The sequence below is a fragment of the Melospiza georgiana genome, chromosome 12, assembly GCF_028018845.1.
Source record: "Melospiza georgiana isolate bMelGeo1 chromosome 12, bMelGeo1.pri, whole genome shotgun sequence".
NCBI lineage: Eukaryota > Metazoa > Chordata > Aves > Passeriformes > Passerellidae > Melospiza > Melospiza georgiana.
Genome location: NC_080441.1, coordinates 12,021,974 through 12,041,395, shown reverse-complemented (window position 1 = coordinate 12,041,395; position 19,422 = coordinate 12,021,974). Strand labels below are relative to the sequence as shown.

Sequence of the window (19,422 nt, the reverse complement as noted above, 5' to 3'; positions counted from 1 at the left end):
ATGTCAGGTTTCCCTGCTCCCCTTCCCTGCTGGCTGCCCTGCCCTGCCCAGGTGCCAGGGTTGCCTGGCTGAGCACAGAGAGGAGGCTGTGACAGGAGAACACAAAATTGTGTCAAATGGAGCAAAGTGAATATTAACAGAGTATTTTAGCTGCTCTCAAGCACAGTACTTCTTAGTGCTGTTTCTTAAAAGACAATTCAGATTCCAGTGAGAGCCTTTTGGTAATGCATGTGCAGTTTGGTGTAGACACAAACTGTACTGAGAGTGGGTCAGATCATTCAGCAGAGAATCAGTTTGATGATTTAAATTTTACATCTCTATCATCCAGGCATTCCTCTTACCTATTAGAAGAATATTTTCACAACACACCTGTTCTTGTTTTAGTGCACAGGGAAACAAAGTAAAGTGCTGGCAAAGTGACTTAGAGAAGTGCTTCAGGACATGTCTGCCAGGACTAGGAACTGAGGGATCCCCAGCATGTCATGTTAGCCAGAAAATCTCTGCTAAGAGCTTCATCTAAAGCCCATCCCTGTTAATGGGCTCGATAAAGAAATCAGTCCTTATATTTTAACAAAATAGAGGTGTGCAGGTGAGTAAAAAACCACTTGGGTTAGTTTGGCTTGCTAGGTTCCTGTTTGTCACATTGACACTTTGGGCAGACACCTTGCCTACTGTCGAGTGAAATGGGTTTGTTTAAACCATGTTTGTATTTTACTTTGCATTAATTGTGGGTACTTAAATGAGCACGTTACAGTTTGTACTCCCAGCAGTCTGGAACAATTTGTGTGGTTATTTAATGTGGTTCCCCTCACTATTCTCCAGTTGTATTACAGCACCTGAGATTCTTCTGGACATAGCCTGATAATACATACCAGGTTGGAGTAAGCCAGGTCTTAGAAGAAAACTCTCAGTTAAAACTCCACAATCTTATTGTTTTGTGTCATTATTAGTATTCTTACTTCACATCTTCAGTCTTTGAAATGCATTCTTATGTACTTATGAAAGGCAAATAATTTGTTTATTTATGCTTATTTCAGGGAACCCATAAGTTATATAAATATAGCTAGTTATATAGTTATACCAGTTAAAAGAGAAATCTCAAAATAGCAAAGGGCACTCTTGAAAGTCAGCAGGAATGACTCCAGACAAGAGCTGAGTACATGGTTATGTATCATCTGTCTTGCTTATAAAGCTCAAGAACCATTTTAGCACTGCCCCAGTCTGGGAGAGGGGTGTGGGACATTTGCACCATAAAATCCTCTTTTGCTATAAATTGTTTTCTCTTTCTGTTCCACAGTGATGCAGTTTGGAAAAGGCAAATCCTGTTACTATAGGTTCCTGACCAAAGGGCAGCAGTGGATATGGCTGCAGACTCACTACTACATCACCTACCACCAGTGGAACTCCAAGCCTGAGTTCATTGTTTGCACTCATCTGGTAGTTAGGTAAGCACCAAACTCCTCACAGAGTGTTGTGTCTTAGTGTTCAGTCACTGCTTTTTCTAGCTCTGTTTCATGTTAACCAACATGCTTAGTGTGTTCATGCTTCTGACACTTAAAATGATGTGTAATTCCATGAAACTATTCTGACAAGGAAATTGTGTTCTATTTACTATTTTTTTCCTTTTTTTTTTTCTTTTCCCAAATGAGTCAAAAGCCTGGAAGCCAGCTTTGGCCAAATTTATCAGTGTGTTACATTCCCCTTTTGTCCCTAGTGATGACATAGCCATAGAAAGAATTAAAGCTGTTGGGAATCAGACATATCTTTCTGGGCATGAATGAGATCATATAACTCCTGCAAAACCTTTTGATCAGAGCTTTAAATATTTATGACTTGAAGTTAGCTGGTGGCTTGCTGGCCTTATTCCTCACCCAAATCCAGCCCTGGATCCCCCCCTAGTGGGAAGCTGCTGGTGCTGAGCTCCAGCCCGTGCTGGAAGGCAGTGCATGTGTAGGATGCTCTGTGAATGCACCTTCTGGAGGGGAATCTGCTGGATTACCACCACCATCTCAAAAAAGACTATGTGAAGAGTAAGAATGTATTTTCTGAAGGGCTTCAAAAAGTAGTGGCACACTGGTTTGCTCTATTAACTTGAATAAACTTATTGCTCGCTGTGTTTTTGTAGTGTCAAGAATCAACTTTTTTTCTAGTCCCCCTCTTTTCCTGTCAAACGTCTGGGAGAGCAAACACCAGTAAATGTGAAAAATATGGGTGTGTTGCAGTGAGCCAGAGGAGGCCATGAAGATGCTCAGAGGGCTGGAGCACCTCTCCTGTTAGGACAGGAAGAGAGAGCTGGGGTTGTTCAGCCTGGAGAGGAAAGGGCTCCAGAGAGACCTTAGAGCCTCTTCCAGTGCCTAAGTGAGCTCCAAGAGAGCTGGAGAAGGAGTGATGGAGTTGTAGAACAAGGGGGAATGGCTTTGAACTGTCAGGGATAGGTTTAGATTAGATCTTAGGCAGAAATCCTTCCCTGTGGGAATGGCGAGGCACTGGAAGCCCAGAGAAGCTGTGGCTGCCCCATCCCTGGAAGCATTCAAGGCCAGGTTGGCTGGGCCCTGAACAGCCTGGGCTAGTGGAAGGTGCTCTGCCCACAGCTGAGGGCTTGGAACCAGATAATTTTTAAGGTCCCTTTCAACCCAAATTCTTTTGATTCTGATTCTGTGATCTGTGGTATAAACTACATAGGAAGTGCTAACATAAGCAAATATTACACAGAGAGATTACTTCTCAATTGTCTTACTTCTGCCATCCTTCAGGGAATTCAGCTTCACTTTAAGGGCTGAATTTATTGTGCATGAACTTGTTTCTTCTTTCTGCTTCCAGTGCCTCTTAAACCTAATGATGTAGTCCTAAATAGGTTTTGAAGTTCAATTCTGTCTCAGATAGTTAAGGCTTAAAATATGTTACTGAAGCACACAAGTTAAAATGTTCTTTCAGGAAAATTCATTACCACAATGATATAAGTGAGGTCGGTTCAGCAGCTTCTCTTGCCTCCCACAAAGGTTGCAGCTCATTAATATTTCATCACCCTAAAGTCTGGCACCTCTCAGTGCCCACGATGCATGAGCACTCAGAGAGTCTTTGAAACATCCTCTCCAATTTATCCCCGTGGTGAATCATGGGGCATTTGTTACTGTAAATATTTCATTATTTCAGAGGGAAAAAAGTAAGGAAAGAAAATATACAGTTCCAGAGGCACCTTGTAGGGGTTCCTGCAATTCACATTGCACTTGTGTAGCTGCCTGTTTGTATTTGGAGCTTCCACTGGAGTGCAGGATGTTGACTCTGATGCATGCACAGTTCTGTGCACCCTGAGAAGGAGGAACCTGCCCAAGGCACTGTCAAAGCGATCACTGAACTACCATACAAAAAAAAAGCATGCTTGTTCATCATCATCAGGTTAGAAAATGAATGTACACTTGTTGGGGTAGGATACCTGAGCAGAAGCTGTAAAATAATTTTTTGTTGTTTTTTGGGGGGGGTTGTTTTTTGGTTTCTTTGGTTTTTTATTTTCGGTTTTCTTTTAGTTACGCAGAGGTTCGGGCTGAGAGAAGACGAGATCTTGGCCTTGAAGAGTCATCAATTGAACTGGCATCCTCTTCTCTAAAGGTACGTTCCTTCACAGCTGAGTGAGCAGATGTTCAAACCAAACTGAGTCATAGCCTACCAGTCTGAGGGAAATATCTGTTCCTCTCCATTTTCTTTGCTCCCATCTCATTCCAAGCCTTGAACTGGGTCATGATTCAGGCAGGCCCTAAGAAGCTTTCTGGTGCCTGGCTCCAAATTGTCCATGTTGGTTTAGGACAGGCTGGATGAGCTTTGAACTGCCTGATCTAGTGGAAGATGTCCCTGCCCACGGCAGGAGGATTGGAACTAGATGGTCTGTAACACCAAGCATTCTCTGATTCTACAATAGCTGTGAATTCAGCAGTTGCATTCTCTGTTCTGGTCCCTGTAATCTTTCTGAGACCAGGACACAAACCTCAGCTCAGAAGCAGAGAAGTAGAGCTGGAGCTGGAGGCCAGATTGCTGTACCTGTCACCCTTAGCAAGGCACAGAGGGTCCCAGGGTAGGGCAGTACCACAGGGTACCTGTATTGCTTGTGCCAGCTCATCACTGATACTCAGATGAAGATGGGAAGGCAAGGGAAAACACTTACCTAGATTTCAGTTCAGTTGCTGGATCACATCGAGTGATTGTGACCTATAACTTCCATGAGCAATAATTTCCATGGCTTGAGTCAGGGTCATTTTAACTACTTTTAAGTTTCTCCTCTTGGTAGTTTACAAATAAGACCAGCAAAGTAATTTCAAGTGGGCTGTTGTGCAGCTGTTCATTCCATCAGCCTCAGACATTACTTTATGGGAGCTCAGGCTGTTCCCTTCTGCTGCCAAGGGAGCAGTGAGTGGGATTGCAGCTCTCAGCACTGCCCAGTGCCTGTCCCCCTCAGGAGACATTTGCTGTAGGTCCCCCTGGGGCTCTAGCTGTTCCCTGTCCCTTTCCAGTTATCTCTCTCCATCTCTTCCATGGACAAAACCATTCCCCAGGTAGCACCTCCTGCCAGCATTGTTCATTCCCCCTGCCAGCACCCCCAGTGCACCGCAGCCAGCCAGCTGTGACATCCCTGAAGAGATCGGGGAGAAAGAGGCTGACAAAAGCAATTTCCCGTTGCCCAGGGCTCTGTGGGCAGGGTTGAAAGAGCTGGCACAGCAGAGTTCGGGCCATGGGCAGCAATGACAGCGTGCAGCAATCCTCCAGTGCTGCTGGCTGCCATCGGGTGGGTGCCCGCGGGCTTTGGGGTGAGCGCAGCGGGGCAGGGGAGCGGGGTTTGCTGATGTGTGTACCCAGGTGCTGGGTTTGTCTGCAGACAAGGGCTCCAGGAGGCAGAGGTCCCTGCCAGGGCCATTCCCTGCTGCTGAGGGTCTCACCGTTGTGCTTCGCTCCCGCAGAGCCACAGCAGCTACCTGGAGGTGGGGCAGTGCGGCAGCAGCCAGGACGCCAGCCGGGAGGGAGTGTCGCTGTCCTCGCACAGCTCCCGGCGCTCCTCGCACACCACCCTGTCCGACTCCACCTGTACGTGCCGGGGCAGCCCCGCTGGGGGGCGTGGAGGGAGGAGCAGCCTCCCAAATATTCGGGTTGGGCTGGGAGTGACCAGGTGACGGTGGGAAGGGGATGCTCAGCGCTGGGAGTGACATAGCGAGTCATGGCAGGTCACAGAGCAGCAACAGAGCCGAGTGTCCCAAGTCACAGAGCATCAACAGAGCCACAGCCACCTGCCCTGCCGCCTCCTCCCCCTTACCCCCCCCCTGTGTGAGAGCCATTTCCCCGGGCTTGTCACCAGCCGAGGGTCACGGCTTTTGCTGTGCTTCTGGGGACAAGAGGGGACTCGCTGGCTTGATTGAACCAAGCTCACTGACAAAAATTTTATGTCGGGATAGTATCATTTTATTATGGGGTCTCTCCTCTGAAATCCCTGCAGAAGGAGCACAGAAGGATGCCTGCCTTGCTGGCAGCTTCATCCCAGCTCCCATCAGTGCCCTCCTTGCCCTGGGCGAGGCTGCAAGATTACTGCAGTGCTCTGTGTGGGGGAGGAAACTCAGGGGACTTTTCTTGCTGTGGGGAGGGGGATCTCATCTGGATACGCCGTGGAGGGCAGGCTGAATAGGGGGTTAGCATCAAGAGAGGAGCCAGAGGGACCAGAGAGGGGCAGAGAATAGGGGGAATCAGGAGGGAACCCAGCAAGTGAGGTGGGGAGCCAGAGGGACCAGAGAGGGGCAGGTTGAGGACCCACTCGGGCGCTGTTTGGGCCAGTGCCCATCTGCACAGGTGGATCTCGGGCTCAGCCGGGTGCCCAGGCAGGCCGTGCCGTGTCTCAGTGAGCGTCTCTCCCGCAGCCACATCGTCCATGCGGCGCACGGACACCAGCACGCCCACGCGGCCCGGGGCTCCGGGGGACAAGGCCGCGCTGCGGCTGGCAGCGCCCGGCGGCGCCCAGGTCAGTGCTGAGCCCGCTGGGGCTGCAGGGAATGGGCACAGCCGGCACGGATCCCACCCTCAGAGAGGCTGCGTCCCTCACTCTGGGTGTTCCTGGGGAGTGCCACTGGCTGGCAGAGCCGTGGAGAGACACCAGAGGCTCCTCTGCTGCCTTCTTTCAGCATTCGGTTTGCTCCTCCAGGCTAAATCCCTTTTCACACCACCAACACTCCTCTCTTGGGGTTTGTACACGTGAGGTGGCCTTTATCCAAAATGGGTGCTGACACCAAGGACTTGAAATTATCAGGGGCATGCAGGAACCTAAATTCTCCCTTCAGACTTATCCTCAGATCTCCAACCTCAGTTGTCCAGTTCCCTGCACTTGCTCATCCCTGGTATGAGCTGTTAAAGCACCAGCTCTGCACTAGAGGTGCTATGGGCCTACAGTAAGGCACAGTTTTCATTTCCAGGCCATAGCCACTCCTCAGCACCTCTCTCAGCCCCCCGTAGCTCAGCTGGCAGTGCCCTCCCAGCACCCTGTGATGTGCTTTGGCTTTGTTCAGAGCACTGCTGTGTCCTGTCAGCAGGGCAGCCCAGGTGCCTTTGGTTCACTGCCCCCACGTCCTTGCTGGCTCATCCCAGAGTGGGGACGAGGTTTCTCTGCCCTTTCTGTTGCTGAGATTTGCCTGCAACAACCTTATGGCAACCACTTATTTCAGAGAGAGCAGATGGGACACCCAAGGAAATAGCATAGGAGAAGGTTTACACTTGTAAAAAGTGTTGTGGGCTGCTGAAGGCTTCTCCCTAAATCTCTACCAGCTACCTACAGGCTGATACAATGCTGAAGAGGGGATGCCATGGAAGGTTTGAGTTGGGCCAAAAAAAGAAAAGAAAACAAAATCTCCAAGAAAAATTAGTCATAAACCATAATGACAAAGGTCTGTCCTTACAGGTCTTTGATATCAGTGCAGTAAATGTCCAAACTATAAAACAGACTGAAAATGGCCACTGTAGGTGTGAAGGATGGATCCCCAGGTGGGATTGCAGCCCATCTCGGGCCTGACATCTGCCAAATATCATTATCAGCTCAACTGAAAGCCCAGCCAGGAGGTGTGGCAAGGGTCTGGGTGCAGTGTCTGCCCCAAAACACAGCTGAGCCCAAACCAGCAGGATGTTATCCTGAGGGGACAGGAGAGTCCCATGTATAGACTCTTCATCTATGCAGAAATTATAGAGACCAACCCCTGCAGGAGGCACTGTAAGCCAGATGTGCTGCTGCTCTGGAACTACAGTGGCACTTTGGTTAAATGTGCAATTGCCAGTTTTTGTCGGCATCATATTTTTTATGGCTAAAGCTGAAAAGCAGTCATTTTTCTGAATCCTGCATTGCAATGGATGTGAGTAGCAGAGCTGGTCCTACCATGTGGTCCCTTTTCTCTGTTCTCTGCAGCCAGTGTACCATTTCCCCACCCAGCTGGGGATGATGCACCAGCTGAAGGAGCAGCTGGAGGAGAGGACTCGCATCCTGCAGGCTGACATCAAAACACAGCAAGAGGAGCTCCATGTCATCAAGGAGCAGCTCCAGCTCGTGCAGGACTCCAACCTGCAGGTACCTGCTGCCCCTGGTGCCCCCAAACTCACCAAACATTTGCTTTTCCTTTGAGCACACACAGCAGTAACAAAATTGTCTGTGGCAAAATCTTTTGGGAATGAACTCTTGACAAATTGGTAACTTGGATTTGGATGTGGGAGTGATGTTTCCTGAGAGATGAGTGATGTCAATATCTGGCTGAGTATTGAATCAGTAATTTCTGTGATTTAGAAAAAGGCAATCCCAAATTAATCCAAAGTCTCCCATGCACAAAAAAGCTTGGTGGTTCCATGTCTGGTTAGTGCTGCTGGATCCCACCGCCACTCCTGCAAAACACAGCAGGCACAATGGAGCTGGAACATTCCTGGCTCTGAATAAATACTTGACACAAGCTAACATTTGATTTTCTGTTACTCATTTTGCCCCTGGATTTAGAGACGGTGCTGCTGCTGCAGTGCCGTTCCTGCCAGGCAGCACAGCCAGCAGCTCCTGTGCCTCTCTCCCCGCAGATGCTGATGCAGCAGCCGATCCCCGTCATCCTCAACGCCGCCGTGCAGCAGCCGGGCCCCCGGCGGCCCCAGGGCACGCCCCGGCACAGCGCGGCCAAGAAGGCGCAGCAGCCAGCCCTGCCCGGGACAAAGCAGCACTGCAGCCCCCAGCTGCTGTCGCCGCAGCCATTCCTCAGGGACCCCTGTGGCACTGCCCCCCAGGTCTGCCCCATCCTCCTCATCTGCTTCTCCGGCTCCTGAATGCTTGTCTGCCGTGGCCCCTGCCATGGTGCATCCCCTCTGTGCTGGCTGTACTGAGGAGTTTGTGTCAGCAGTCACTTGTGAACGCTTGTGAACAAGTGTCTCCTGACACAAATGGCATTCAACTATAAAAATAAAAACCAGGTAGCCAAAAAGCATTTAAACCCCAGAGAGTGCTGGAGCTCTCCTGGTGCCCGGGGAGGATGTGAATGGGAGGTCTGGGCTCTCATCAACACCGTGCTTGTTATTCATGACCAGTGAGGCATAGCACAGGAGTAGGTGTCGTTTTAAGAGATTACTTTTGCTCTGCCTGAGGAGTCTTGGAAGGCAGCTTTGAAAGAACAATTTTGTCACCACTAGACCTAAATCCACTATTAAGATGGGAAAGACTTGAGTTGTTCAAAAACAAAAAAGCCAACACTGCTGCTTTAAAGGTCCCACAAGATACTTTCCTTGCAGACTTCAGATTTGCACTTCCCCTCTTAAGCTGTTCTCTTCCTCCTCAAGCCTTTTGTGCCCTTACCCTTGTACTCTAATTTCTCAAAAGACTGTCTGGGGATGCCAGGGACAATAAATGCTAAGGGGTTGGTGGTCTTGAATAGATACACTGTTCCTACTGCAGTTCAGGGACAATATCCTGTTGTTCCTTCTCCTTTTCCCACCTGCCCACTGTGAGTGGTTATTTTATCCTTCCATTAGGGAGCTTTAAAACTTACATGGGTACCTCTGTCTTCATTCCAGGTACAGCAGCAGAAGCAGCAGCACCCCATGAGAGGAAGCCAAGGCCAGCAAACGTGTGTGCCAGGGCAGGGCAGCATCCCAGTGCCCTTCTACAACAGCCCCATGGTGTTCTCCCAGGCTCACCCCATCGCCGTGGCTGCACAGGTGCCCACTGACAGCACTGAGAGGCAGACACCAGCTGAGTACAGCCAGGACAGGAGCCTCAGGTACCAGAGCCCTGCTGGACCATCCTGGGGCAGTGACAGGAGCAGCAGCAAGGAGGGCAGGTGTGGCTGGGCTCAGGGCTTGGGATGCCACAGCCAGAGAGAGGATGTTCCCTCTGTGGGGTGAACCCAGTGTGCAGGCAGGCAGGATGCTGTGCACATCCTGCTGTATCATCAGGGCTTTAAATCTTCTTCTCACCATATTTCCATAAATTATTGTAACCCTGCCTCTGTCAGTTTAAAGTCAGTCCCCCATGCCCTAGCCAAAGGTCCCTCTCCTGCCTTTTTTAGCCCCTTTACTGGAAGGTGCTGTAAGATGTCCCTGGAGCCTTCTCTTCTCCAGTCTCAACAATCCAAATCTTCTCAGCAAGTACTCACAGGAGAAGTGTGAGGTGATAAGGAGCATCCTATTTCATTAGTTTGTTTTCTGGGTCGTGGTTTCATGGAGGTAGTGGTTTCTAGCCTGCTTTCATGGAGGATTTTCAAGGAGTTGTTTCTAGAGACTGACAGGACCTTGGACCCTGGACCTCTCCCTTCCCTGACCATCCTGTTTTCCTTCCACCCCAGGATGCTGTTGGATCAGTCCATCCAAGCCATGATGCCCACAGCCAACAGCAGCTGCCAGCCCGTGCAGAGCAGTGCCAGCAGGCAGCAAGGAAAGTGAGTCTCTGTGGCCCCTGTTTTCCTGCAGTGTCTTAGCAGGACACTTTATGACATTGAAAAAGACATGAAAAAACTTGTACAAACAGTCTCAGTCTGAAGTGAAACAAAAGTTTAGCCAGTTAGGAAAAAATGAGAATATTTTTTAATTACAAAGACCTTTATGATAAATGAAAAATTAAGTATTTTAATTAATTAATTAGTTAATTAAAATGAACTATTTTCTGGTCTTTGCAAAGCATAAAATGCTTGACCAAGACATAGAGAAAATGTACAACCTTGAAAACCTTAATTTTCGGTCCATGCTTTGTGGGCAGAGGGGAATCAGGGATCAGGGGCTGCAAGGTTTGGCCAGCCCTGCTCCAGGCAGGTTCTGCAGCAGCTGGGCCCCCCAGTGCCCGTTCTGAGGGAGGGTCTGGCTGTGTGTTCTCATGCCTGGCTTCCCCCTGTGGCAGGTTTGTTGCAGAGCAGCAGGGCCTGGCTCCCCCAGCAGCACAGGTGCCGCCAGCCACCTGCAGCCCCGCCCGGCCTGCAGCCCCGCCGCCCATCTTCTCGCCGTCCCTCCTTGTCCCACACTCCAGCTTCGCCTCCCACCAGCCCAGCACACCCCTGCACCTGCACCAGTGGCCACAGCAGCAGGTTCAGCAGCACCGCCTCTACCTTCAGGTACTGGAGCAGGAGCAGCTTTCTGAGGGATGGGTCGGGATGGGTTGGGGGTTTTGGAAGGAATGGGGCTTATCTGGCTCATCCAGCCTGGTCAGGGCCTTTGCACATCCTCTATTCCCATTGTATCTCCACAGAGCCAGGTGCTCAGCCTTTCCAGGCTGACTCTGCACCTGCTCAAGGCCATATTTTCCAACAAACTCTGTTATCACATAGTGCACAGAAGAAATACCCAGGTTTTCAAACACAGCTTTTCATGCAGAGGAACTCTGGTGAGAAGCTTGCTGTAGTCATGAAAAATGATAGGAGAGAAGGTCTTTTGGAAACACACCTCCTGCTGTTACATCTTATCAGAGCAAGGTTTTTATCAGCTGCCATCACAGCTTTCTTTTAAAAAAAAAAGAGCATTTCACAACACACATCTCTGGACTAGGTGATTTTGGTTTTTCAGCACACAGTTTACATCAGTACATGCTGAACTAGTGACACCACCAAGGAAAGGGGTTGTTGGAACTAATAATTCATCAGTAACACACTCTCCAAGCCTTGCCTGGATGGCAGAGGTTAAGTTACAGTCCTCCAGGCAAAGATAGAAAAGAAAGCAAGAGGAGGAGGTTCAGCTGAAAGCAGCCACACAGCAGGACTGGATTTAAAGTGAGAAATGTTATCAGGAAATGTGGGCAGGAGCCGTCCCTGCTTTGGGTGAGTCCTCATGGGCTGCATTGCTGTCCTGAGGACCAGCAGTGTGCACAGCAGAACGATGATGCTGGAACAGATGAACAGCTCCAGGGCCACAGTAAACCAGAGTTCGATGACACAGTGCCTTTAACAGGGGTGAAACAGCAGGTCCAGGTCTTTGAGGTACCAGCCATGGGTGGGTACATGGTTACTCTAGGACCTCTTCCTCGGTTGTCTGAAGATCTTTCCAGTGAAAGATTAAAGTTGCACATCCTTCAGATTGTACCTCCAAGTAGCTTCTGGAGGTCTCCATTCCTGCTGGGCTCCCCAAGGGGCCTGTTAGGACAGATGGGTCTGAGCTCTCCAGGCATTGTTGGTTTTGCTGACAGCAGCAGCATCCTGAGGAGCACAGCTCACACCCTCAGGTTCAGGACTTGGTGCACACTCTGGGGCATGAGTCTCAGCATCAGCCCTGCAGCAGAGAGGGACAGCTGGGTGCTGGGGCAGGTCTCACTGCTCAGGTTTGTGTCTCCCAACAGATGCAGGGTCCCGAGCTGGTGCCTGGGGCTCCGACGCAGCGCATTTTCCAGCCGCCCCACGCCCCGCAGCAGAACCCCCTGAGCTACTTCCTGCACCCACAGCAGCAGAGCCACCACACACAGGGCCAGCCCTGCAACCTGCCTGACCTGCCCGAGATGCAGCTGCCCTGAGGTCGCTTGTGGGGACAAGGAGCACACAGTGCAGCCGCCGCGCCCGGCGCGCACGGGAGAGCACAGAGCTGTCAGAGCACGGCGCCGGAGAGGTCGGGCTCATGGGGAGGGGTGCCTGCAGGGATGGATGGTCTCTGACAGGGGTGCATGGCTGCAGGGGCCTGCTTTGGGGGATTGCCATGCAGCCAGATGCATGGGATGTATTCCATGATGCTGTTCCAGCAGCAGGGTGTGCCCTGGCCCAGCACCATGGTGCCACTGGGAGTGGTGCCTGTTGCTGCAGGGAGGGCAGGTATCGGCATCAGGCCGTCATGGAGCTCGGTTTGCAATGGAAAAAAACCTTTTTCCATTCAGGACTTCAATGCTGAAAGTCACTGTGAATTTAAGCTCGGCATTTGGAGCACATAGACTGTACCAGTCCACAGGACACCATTGGATTTCCATGTACATAACTTGTTTTGCTGTAGTAGGTCCATTGTGAATTCTTTTTCCTTTTTCTATACCTCAGTCCCGCAGATTTTTTTCCAGGAGTTTGGATAATGCTGCTAATTTATGTAACACCACTTTTGCCTGAATTTCTTACTGTTGTTATACCAGCTCACATCGCAGCTAGTTCAATATTTGTCATGTTTTATTTTTGGTTAACAAGTGAAGATAAATTTGTATGGTTTTTACTCCCTGTAGCCAAATATTTTTCAGGTTACAGACAAAGAATCTTTACTCCTTTTTTTTTGTTGTTGTTTCAAGTGATGTAGTTGTAAATGTTTCTATTCGTAAAAACAAACAAACAAACTTGCATAGAACAGCATATGACAGCAAACTTTGTGGTTTTGCTAGGTCATATTTCAATTTGGCAAACCCAAAATGTATAATCACAACACACGATGTTACAAGCCCATAGGGTCAGCAATAAATTGTATTTTTGTAAATTGTCACTTTTTAACTGTAAGTTTATATTTATGAATTGAAAAGCCAGTTTATTCCTCAGTGGGTGTATAGTCAAGTGTCCCTACTGTTTGTGTCTTTCCAAAGGAAAACTTTGAAAGTACATTTTTGGAGTGTTAGTAGCTGAGTACTAACTTTGGGCATTGTTAGAGCCCAAATGTAGATGGGTTTGGCCATTACTATAAACTTTGCAAGGCAGTGAAGGCAGTGGTTAGTTAGGACCAGGGAGCAGAGGACCATTAGGACCAGAGCAGTAAAGCTCTAGCTGGCAGACAGAGCAAGGTTTAGAGAGGAGTTATTAGTTCCTAATGTCTGTTGAAACCCAAGTGAAGAATGCTTGGGTTTGCCTTTTTTTTTTTTTTTTTTTTTTTTTTAAATATGGTGTTTTGGGGTTTTTTTTTGTTTCCTTCTTTTCCTTCTGCACGCCTGTTTCTGGGCCCTTGCAGCACTGCAGCAGTTCCTGGTGTTCCTGGTGGGGCAGCTTTTGGCACAAGCAGCTGCCAGGAGCCCTGTGTTTTAGAAAAGGGCACAGCAGGGCTCCAGGGGCTGTTCCAGCAGCTCCTCCCGGGCAGGGGATGGGGTTTTGCTGTGCCACATTGCCTGGGGCAGTGGCAGGACAGGCTGCTGGAGCTGGGGTCAGCCAGGAGCTTTCAGGGACTGGTGCAGGGCCCTGGGGTGCTTTGGTGTTTGGCCAGGGCAGAGGTGGATTTGTGAAAAAGCTGTGCCAACCCCTGGCTATTCATGGGTCCCCTTCCTTGGGCAAAAGCAGCTGCATGGTTGGCTTTGACTGGGACACTGAATGCACAGCTCCCAGACACGATGGATCCTGGGTTCAGAGCAGCATAAAGACATTTTTCCCCACATGCAGCGTGCTGGGGAATGTGGCTGCCCACAGGATGGAGGCAATGAGGTGCCCAACAGCCTGTGTCCAATACCAGGGCTCAGCACAGACCCTGCCCACACAGCACATGCAGCCTCTGGGTGCTTGGACACTGAGCCAGCCCCTCCGTTTCAAACCAGGACAGGAAATCGTGGCTACAGCAGAGCCATGGGCCAGGGCCACCTCACTGCTGGTACTGGGATTTGGAACACCTGCCTTTGGGGGGCAATCTGGGGCTGAAATATTATCACCTGGGGCTTCCCTGCTCTGCAGGTTTGTTCTGCACGAAGCGCCAGCACAGAGCCTTCAGGGTAGGAAACACTTGTTTTTAAAGCACTCTTAGATTTAGGGTCTCCTTTTCCCATTGTAAGGTAGCTGGGTTGCTCATGAGGATGCAGTAGGAGGGGGTTGTATTTTTGGGAGTTGTTTGTGGGATTTTTTTTCCACCATAGCCTTGGCACATAAAACATTAGAGGGGAGGCAAACCCATATCTGTGTTAGGGCTCCAGCACTGCACAGTTTGTGGCTGGCTGGAGGGAAAGGCTGTGGTTTCCCTGGCTTCCCCATTAAACCTGCATCACCCCAGCATCCCCATGGCTGCTCTGCAGTGTCCCAGCACCACACAGCCCAGCCATGGCAGGTGGCACTCACAGACATCTCAGAGGTGGTGGTGGATGGGGTCAGGGCCTTGAGGGGTGTATTTTTTAACAGGGCTTGGTAGGGAGGAAGCTGAGGCAGAGCAGTTTTCTGGCATTGCTGTGGCATTGACAGCGAGTCCTAAAAATAAATAGGGTTGGGAAGGGGTTCTGGGGGAGTGGGGGTGGTGGGTGTGCCAGATGGGGCACAGCCCTGCTGATGGCAGCCCTGGGCTGCAGGGACACGGGGCTGGGCCACAGCCCCTGCTCACAGCTCCCAGCCAGGAGCACAGGAGCTTGGTGAGGATGTTTACATGTTAGACCAGCCTTGCTAAAAGCAGAGACCTAAAAATGCACTTTATCACGTGCCCCCTTATTCTCAAAGCCCCCCCAGCCACTGGCCTCGCTGCTGGTGGGTGGGGGCTGCACAGTCCCAGGCACTGCCTCAAAGCAGAGCCTTGTTTTCTCAACATGTTCCAAAGGACAAAATCCCACCGACCCTTTCTGGGGCTTGCTTGGTCTTTGCTCAGTCTGCCTCCAGCCAAGGGCAAGGCTGAGTCAGGGCCAGGGGGGTTTTGCCTTATATTGTCACTCTCAAAAAAACAGATGGATAAAAGATGTCTTTATTCAGGTTGATTTGTATTTGTTTACCTCGGTGTTAGCTATGACCTGTGCTTTTATGACTCATTTGGAATTGAGGGTTGCTGGTAGGTTTTGTTCATGCCCCCCCAGCCTCCTAGAAGAAAACAAAAGTGTGACTTGTTGGTGATGAGCAGAGGGCAGGGACGTGACTGATGGCAGCAGGGTTGGCCTCCAGTGTCGGTGTTGACCTATCAGTCATAAATGTTCTGAGGTTTTCTAGTACACAAATACCTATATACCATAAATATATATAGATATACGTGTTTTTAATGTACACTTATATGTATGCAGATGTATATCTATATATAAATATATATAGGCCACACAATTCCAGACCTCTGAAAACACAGGCAGCTTTAAATAATAAAGTCTTGCACTTTTAGCATATTTGTACATATAAGCTAAAGCCTGGTGGGTATAATCAGGCTGATTTGACAAACACAATGAGGAGTTACTGTATATATTGTATATAGTCCACGCAAGGAAAAAAAAAAAGAAAATAAGAAAAACTCTAGAATTGAGTATAAATCTTGGTTTATTTTATATGATGTTGAATATAAATACATTTATAAATGTTATTATTCTTAAAAGTATTTTGTAATGGGAAAAAGTAAGTGTCTTATGAAGATGAACAGTAAAGATTTTATTCTTGTTTTGAATCTATGTCCCTGCACAGCTCCATTGAATTGGAGCCCATGCATTTTGACAAGCTTTAAACAGATTGTACATCGTATTTAAAAAAAAATTAAGAAGAAATAAAATAATACTTGTAGGACCTCTTACACACTATGTATGTTGTTATTCCCTGGGTGGTGTGGGTCTGTTAGGGATCTGATCCCTGCTCTCCAGGAGAGACAAGAGCAGCAGCCATTGTGTCCATGTGCATGGACAGCTGCAGGGATGGGGCTCAGGACAAGGACTGGGATTGCTGTGACCAGTGCCAGAGGCAATAGGAGCAACACATAAATTAGAAAGAACAAGGCATCAGGGTCTGCACACTTTGTTTGAATTTGGATGGGAAAAGCAAGTGCCAGTACTCAGCAGCCCAGCACTGGAGCCAACTCAGTGGGTCTCCATTTTTCCTCCTCCTCTGGGAGGCTGCTGTCCCAGCAGGGGCTTTGGCTTGCTCCTTGTTTTGCAAAGCACTGACTAAATGTGGCTTTAACATGACCCACACTCTTGAAGGAACTTCCACAGCAGGCCATCACAGGAAATAATAATGCCTCAAACACAGAGGTTCTTTACTGAAGGGAAACAATATTTTATTTAACACCCCATTTGTCTTACAGTACCTCTGCATACAACACATTGTATAAAAGCCAATCTGTCAACACAAACATGTGCTGCCGTCTTGGTAAAGTGACAAAGCTATAGCAAAAATGACAAAATAGCCTGTTTTTCTGGAAACAAATCAGAGTTATTTCCTTCTGCTTTAGTCCAGAGAACAACAGCAATCACAATCAAGAACCCTGTATGGTACAATTGGATGAGAAAATTCTGATAAAATCAACACACAGCAATTTCTTAGTCACTACGGTAGCAAACTCTTCTAAAATTACATTATTATTTAGCCATTAGAGTGATGAACAAGTGGCTTGTTTTAGGAATGGATGGAAACAGAAAGTGATTTTTCTGTATCACATGGCAGCAGCCACTTCCACGTCCTGGAAAATGCTACCGGTTTAGTTACCATCAGTTGTCCCCCACGGTGGAAAGAGCTGGTATTTTTATTATTTGAGCTATTCCCTCCCCTGAGCTGGGCACACAGAGGCCAAGCAGGCAGTTCCTTGTGGGGGTCAGGGCTGTCACTGGTCACCCAGAGCACAGGGAGCAGCCAGGCTCCAGAGCAGCACATTCCACATGGCAACACCAGGAACATCCCAGCTCTGCTGGCTGTGTCCCCAGGCTACTGGTTAGCTCTGACAAAAGGCATCTTAGCACACAGCAACAACTGCCCAGCCACAAGCAGGGACTGTGCAGTGTCCCCCACAGCAGGCACTGCAATTGTCAAGCTGGACAAACAGCATCAGTGGCTGTAGCAATCTACAGCTGTCTTATTTGTACTGAATGATGCACATTCATTTATTTCCTATGACTGAACCTGAAAATAAAAGGTGGAAAACTTCATGGAAACTTACAGAAAAAAGTAACACAAGTGAGTGAAATGACAGAACAGAATTCACTTAACCAAGCTGCTTCCTGTTCATGTGCACACCCAGCACCCTCAGGGGATGTGATGGGAGTCTGGGGCCATCTCTGTATCACCAACTTCACCTGGCCAAGAAGCAACACAGCACAGGGATCTCTGTCTCTGTGAAGCCAAGGCATCACTCTCCAGGAGTGGAGGAAGGGAATGAGCTGCTGTTGCTCTAGCTCCACCAGTCCCAGCTAAACCTGCACCTCTTTGTTTGTCAGCCTGTCTGGAGTAGGGATGGAAGGAGCTGGAATAGGAAAGGGAAGGAAAGAAGCTAGCCACTAACTCCAGAGTTCCTCTGTCACAAGCAGAGCTCAGCTTATGGTGCACTGAGGAAGCAGCTCAGCAAATAAAACCTCTGGGTTACACTCCTTGGAAATCATTGGCACTTGCTGCAGCCACCTCTCCCCAAACAACCAGCCCATGATCCAGAGGTTCCAAAAGGAAGAACCTGCCAGCTGAGCCATTGCCTGAATGCTGCCAGCCTCCATCCTGCTGACACTGGATGCCTGGTCACTGTGACTACTCTACCTGGATCAGCCTGCAGCTGTATTACAGGAACAATTTAAAGACACCACCTCTTTTGGGAAAAAATATAAATAAAATTAACAAAAAAAAAATCCATGCAGTTAATTAAAGTTAGTGTTCCCCCCTACATCATCACCTTAAATCTCTTTTGATATATATGCTCTTCATACATGGATATGACATCTGACAAGAGCTACTGCCCAGCTGGCAAAGGCTCTGCAGTCTCTTGGGTGGGCACTAATAGAAAAGGGCATTGTACAGACTGAGCACCTTTTTACAACCAGGTAACAACAGAAGGTTGCTGTACTTTGCAAGTTCCTTCACCTTCTTCTGCACTTAGATCTTCACATCTTGGCTCTCAATCAAAAAATTCCTTGAGTTTTAAGGAATTTGAAAATATTCCTTTACTTTCATTAGCAAATAGCTTACAGCCTTGACTACTTGTTGACATAAACAAAATCTCTCATAAACCTACAAAAGCTTTTGGTAGGGGCAGCTGTATCTATTCTCATAAGGCTCCATTAATTTCATCATGGCTATTTGCAGAATTATTCACTGATCAAACATTATCTGGGTAAATTCTGGACTAGAAAAACATCATCTGCTTTGTATTTCTGAACAACTTTGTGAAAACATTTTTAAAAAGTAATACAGTGTGGCCCTATGCATATCCACATAAATGGATAAATTCAGATTTTTTTATTTTATACATAAAAATACAAATCAGCAGTATATTGTATCAGCTGCAATTACTTTGTGAAGGCTTCTGAAAAAAGCTTCCTCGTTCTCCACATATATGATACAGCTTTTGGACTTTTTCAGTCAAATTTTTTTTTACATTAATACCTGAGAGTGTTGAGGAGAGTGTAAGACATAATTCATAAATTTAACACCAACTGCAATGATGGCATTTCACAAAGTGCCTGTAACACAAGTCAGAAATTTGTTTTATTCTTCATTCACACTAGTATTGCACAAAAAGCCTCTGAAAACCATCATCCCCATTCTGCTTCTTTAAAAAACATGCACATATAAAAATAATGCTGCTCTCCAGAGAAAGATTGTCATACAGGCTTTGGAAACAGATGTTTTAAACTAGTTTAGCAAGACTCCCCACTTACTTTGCTGTTGTTGTTAAAATACAAGCTCTTACTCTCCTTCTCTAAATTCCTTCTAGCATTAGCTACCAAAGATTCAAGGTCAACATTTCTCAGCTTTTACACTGGCAGAGCTTTCCTCCACAGGATCTCTACCATATCATATTTTATATATTAAAAATTTCAAGTCAGATTCAAGGGGATTTTCTTGTTGCCTTGAATCCTGACAGAGGGAAAATATTACAGCAGCAACAATCCACAGTGCTATAGAAAAGCAATAGCAATTACTGGGTTGAGATATGAACTCAGGGTAGGCAAAGAAGCAACTGCAATCTGTCCCTAAGCAGCTCAATAGTCAACACTCAGCTACAGATGGCCTGTGCTTGGGCTTTCCAAACACCAGCAAAACTCCACATTTCATCAACATGCTCCTAAGAAGCCAACAATGGCTCCTCTTGCCAGACAAACTACAACCACCATGTGGTCGGACAGATTTAGCCACTGCTTTCCCTTGATTTTAAACAATCAGTATTAGT

The 19,422-nt window shown here is 48.1% G+C and overlaps 1 protein-coding gene across 3 annotated transcripts in view; it reads left to right on the top strand.

Moving 5' to 3' along the window:
* The window catches only part of PASD1 (PAS domain containing repressor 1), a 52,616-nt gene extending 36,767 nt beyond the window's left edge, over positions 1–15,849 (top strand). For all 3 annotated transcript variants that reach the window (XM_058032555.1, XM_058032554.1, XM_058032556.1), the window contains 10 exons: positions 1,298–1,445; positions 3,525–3,606; positions 4,947–5,070; positions 5,892–5,992; positions 7,421–7,579; positions 8,071–8,271; positions 9,052–9,257; positions 9,822–9,914; positions 10,370–10,580; positions 11,795–15,849. In XM_058032555.1, coding sequence (XP_057888538.1) covers positions 1,298–1,445; positions 3,525–3,606; positions 4,947–5,070; positions 5,892–5,992; positions 7,421–7,579; positions 8,071–8,271; positions 9,052–9,257; positions 9,822–9,914; positions 10,370–10,580; positions 11,795–11,965 — 1,496 coding nt within the window. In that variant the 3' untranslated portion in view covers positions 11,966–15,849. The remainder of the gene's footprint in view (positions 1–1,297; positions 1,446–3,524; positions 3,607–4,946; positions 5,071–5,891; positions 5,993–7,420; positions 7,580–8,070; positions 8,272–9,051; positions 9,258–9,821; positions 9,915–10,369; positions 10,581–11,794) is intronic.
* Positions 15,850–19,422: the final 3,573 nt, after the last annotated feature.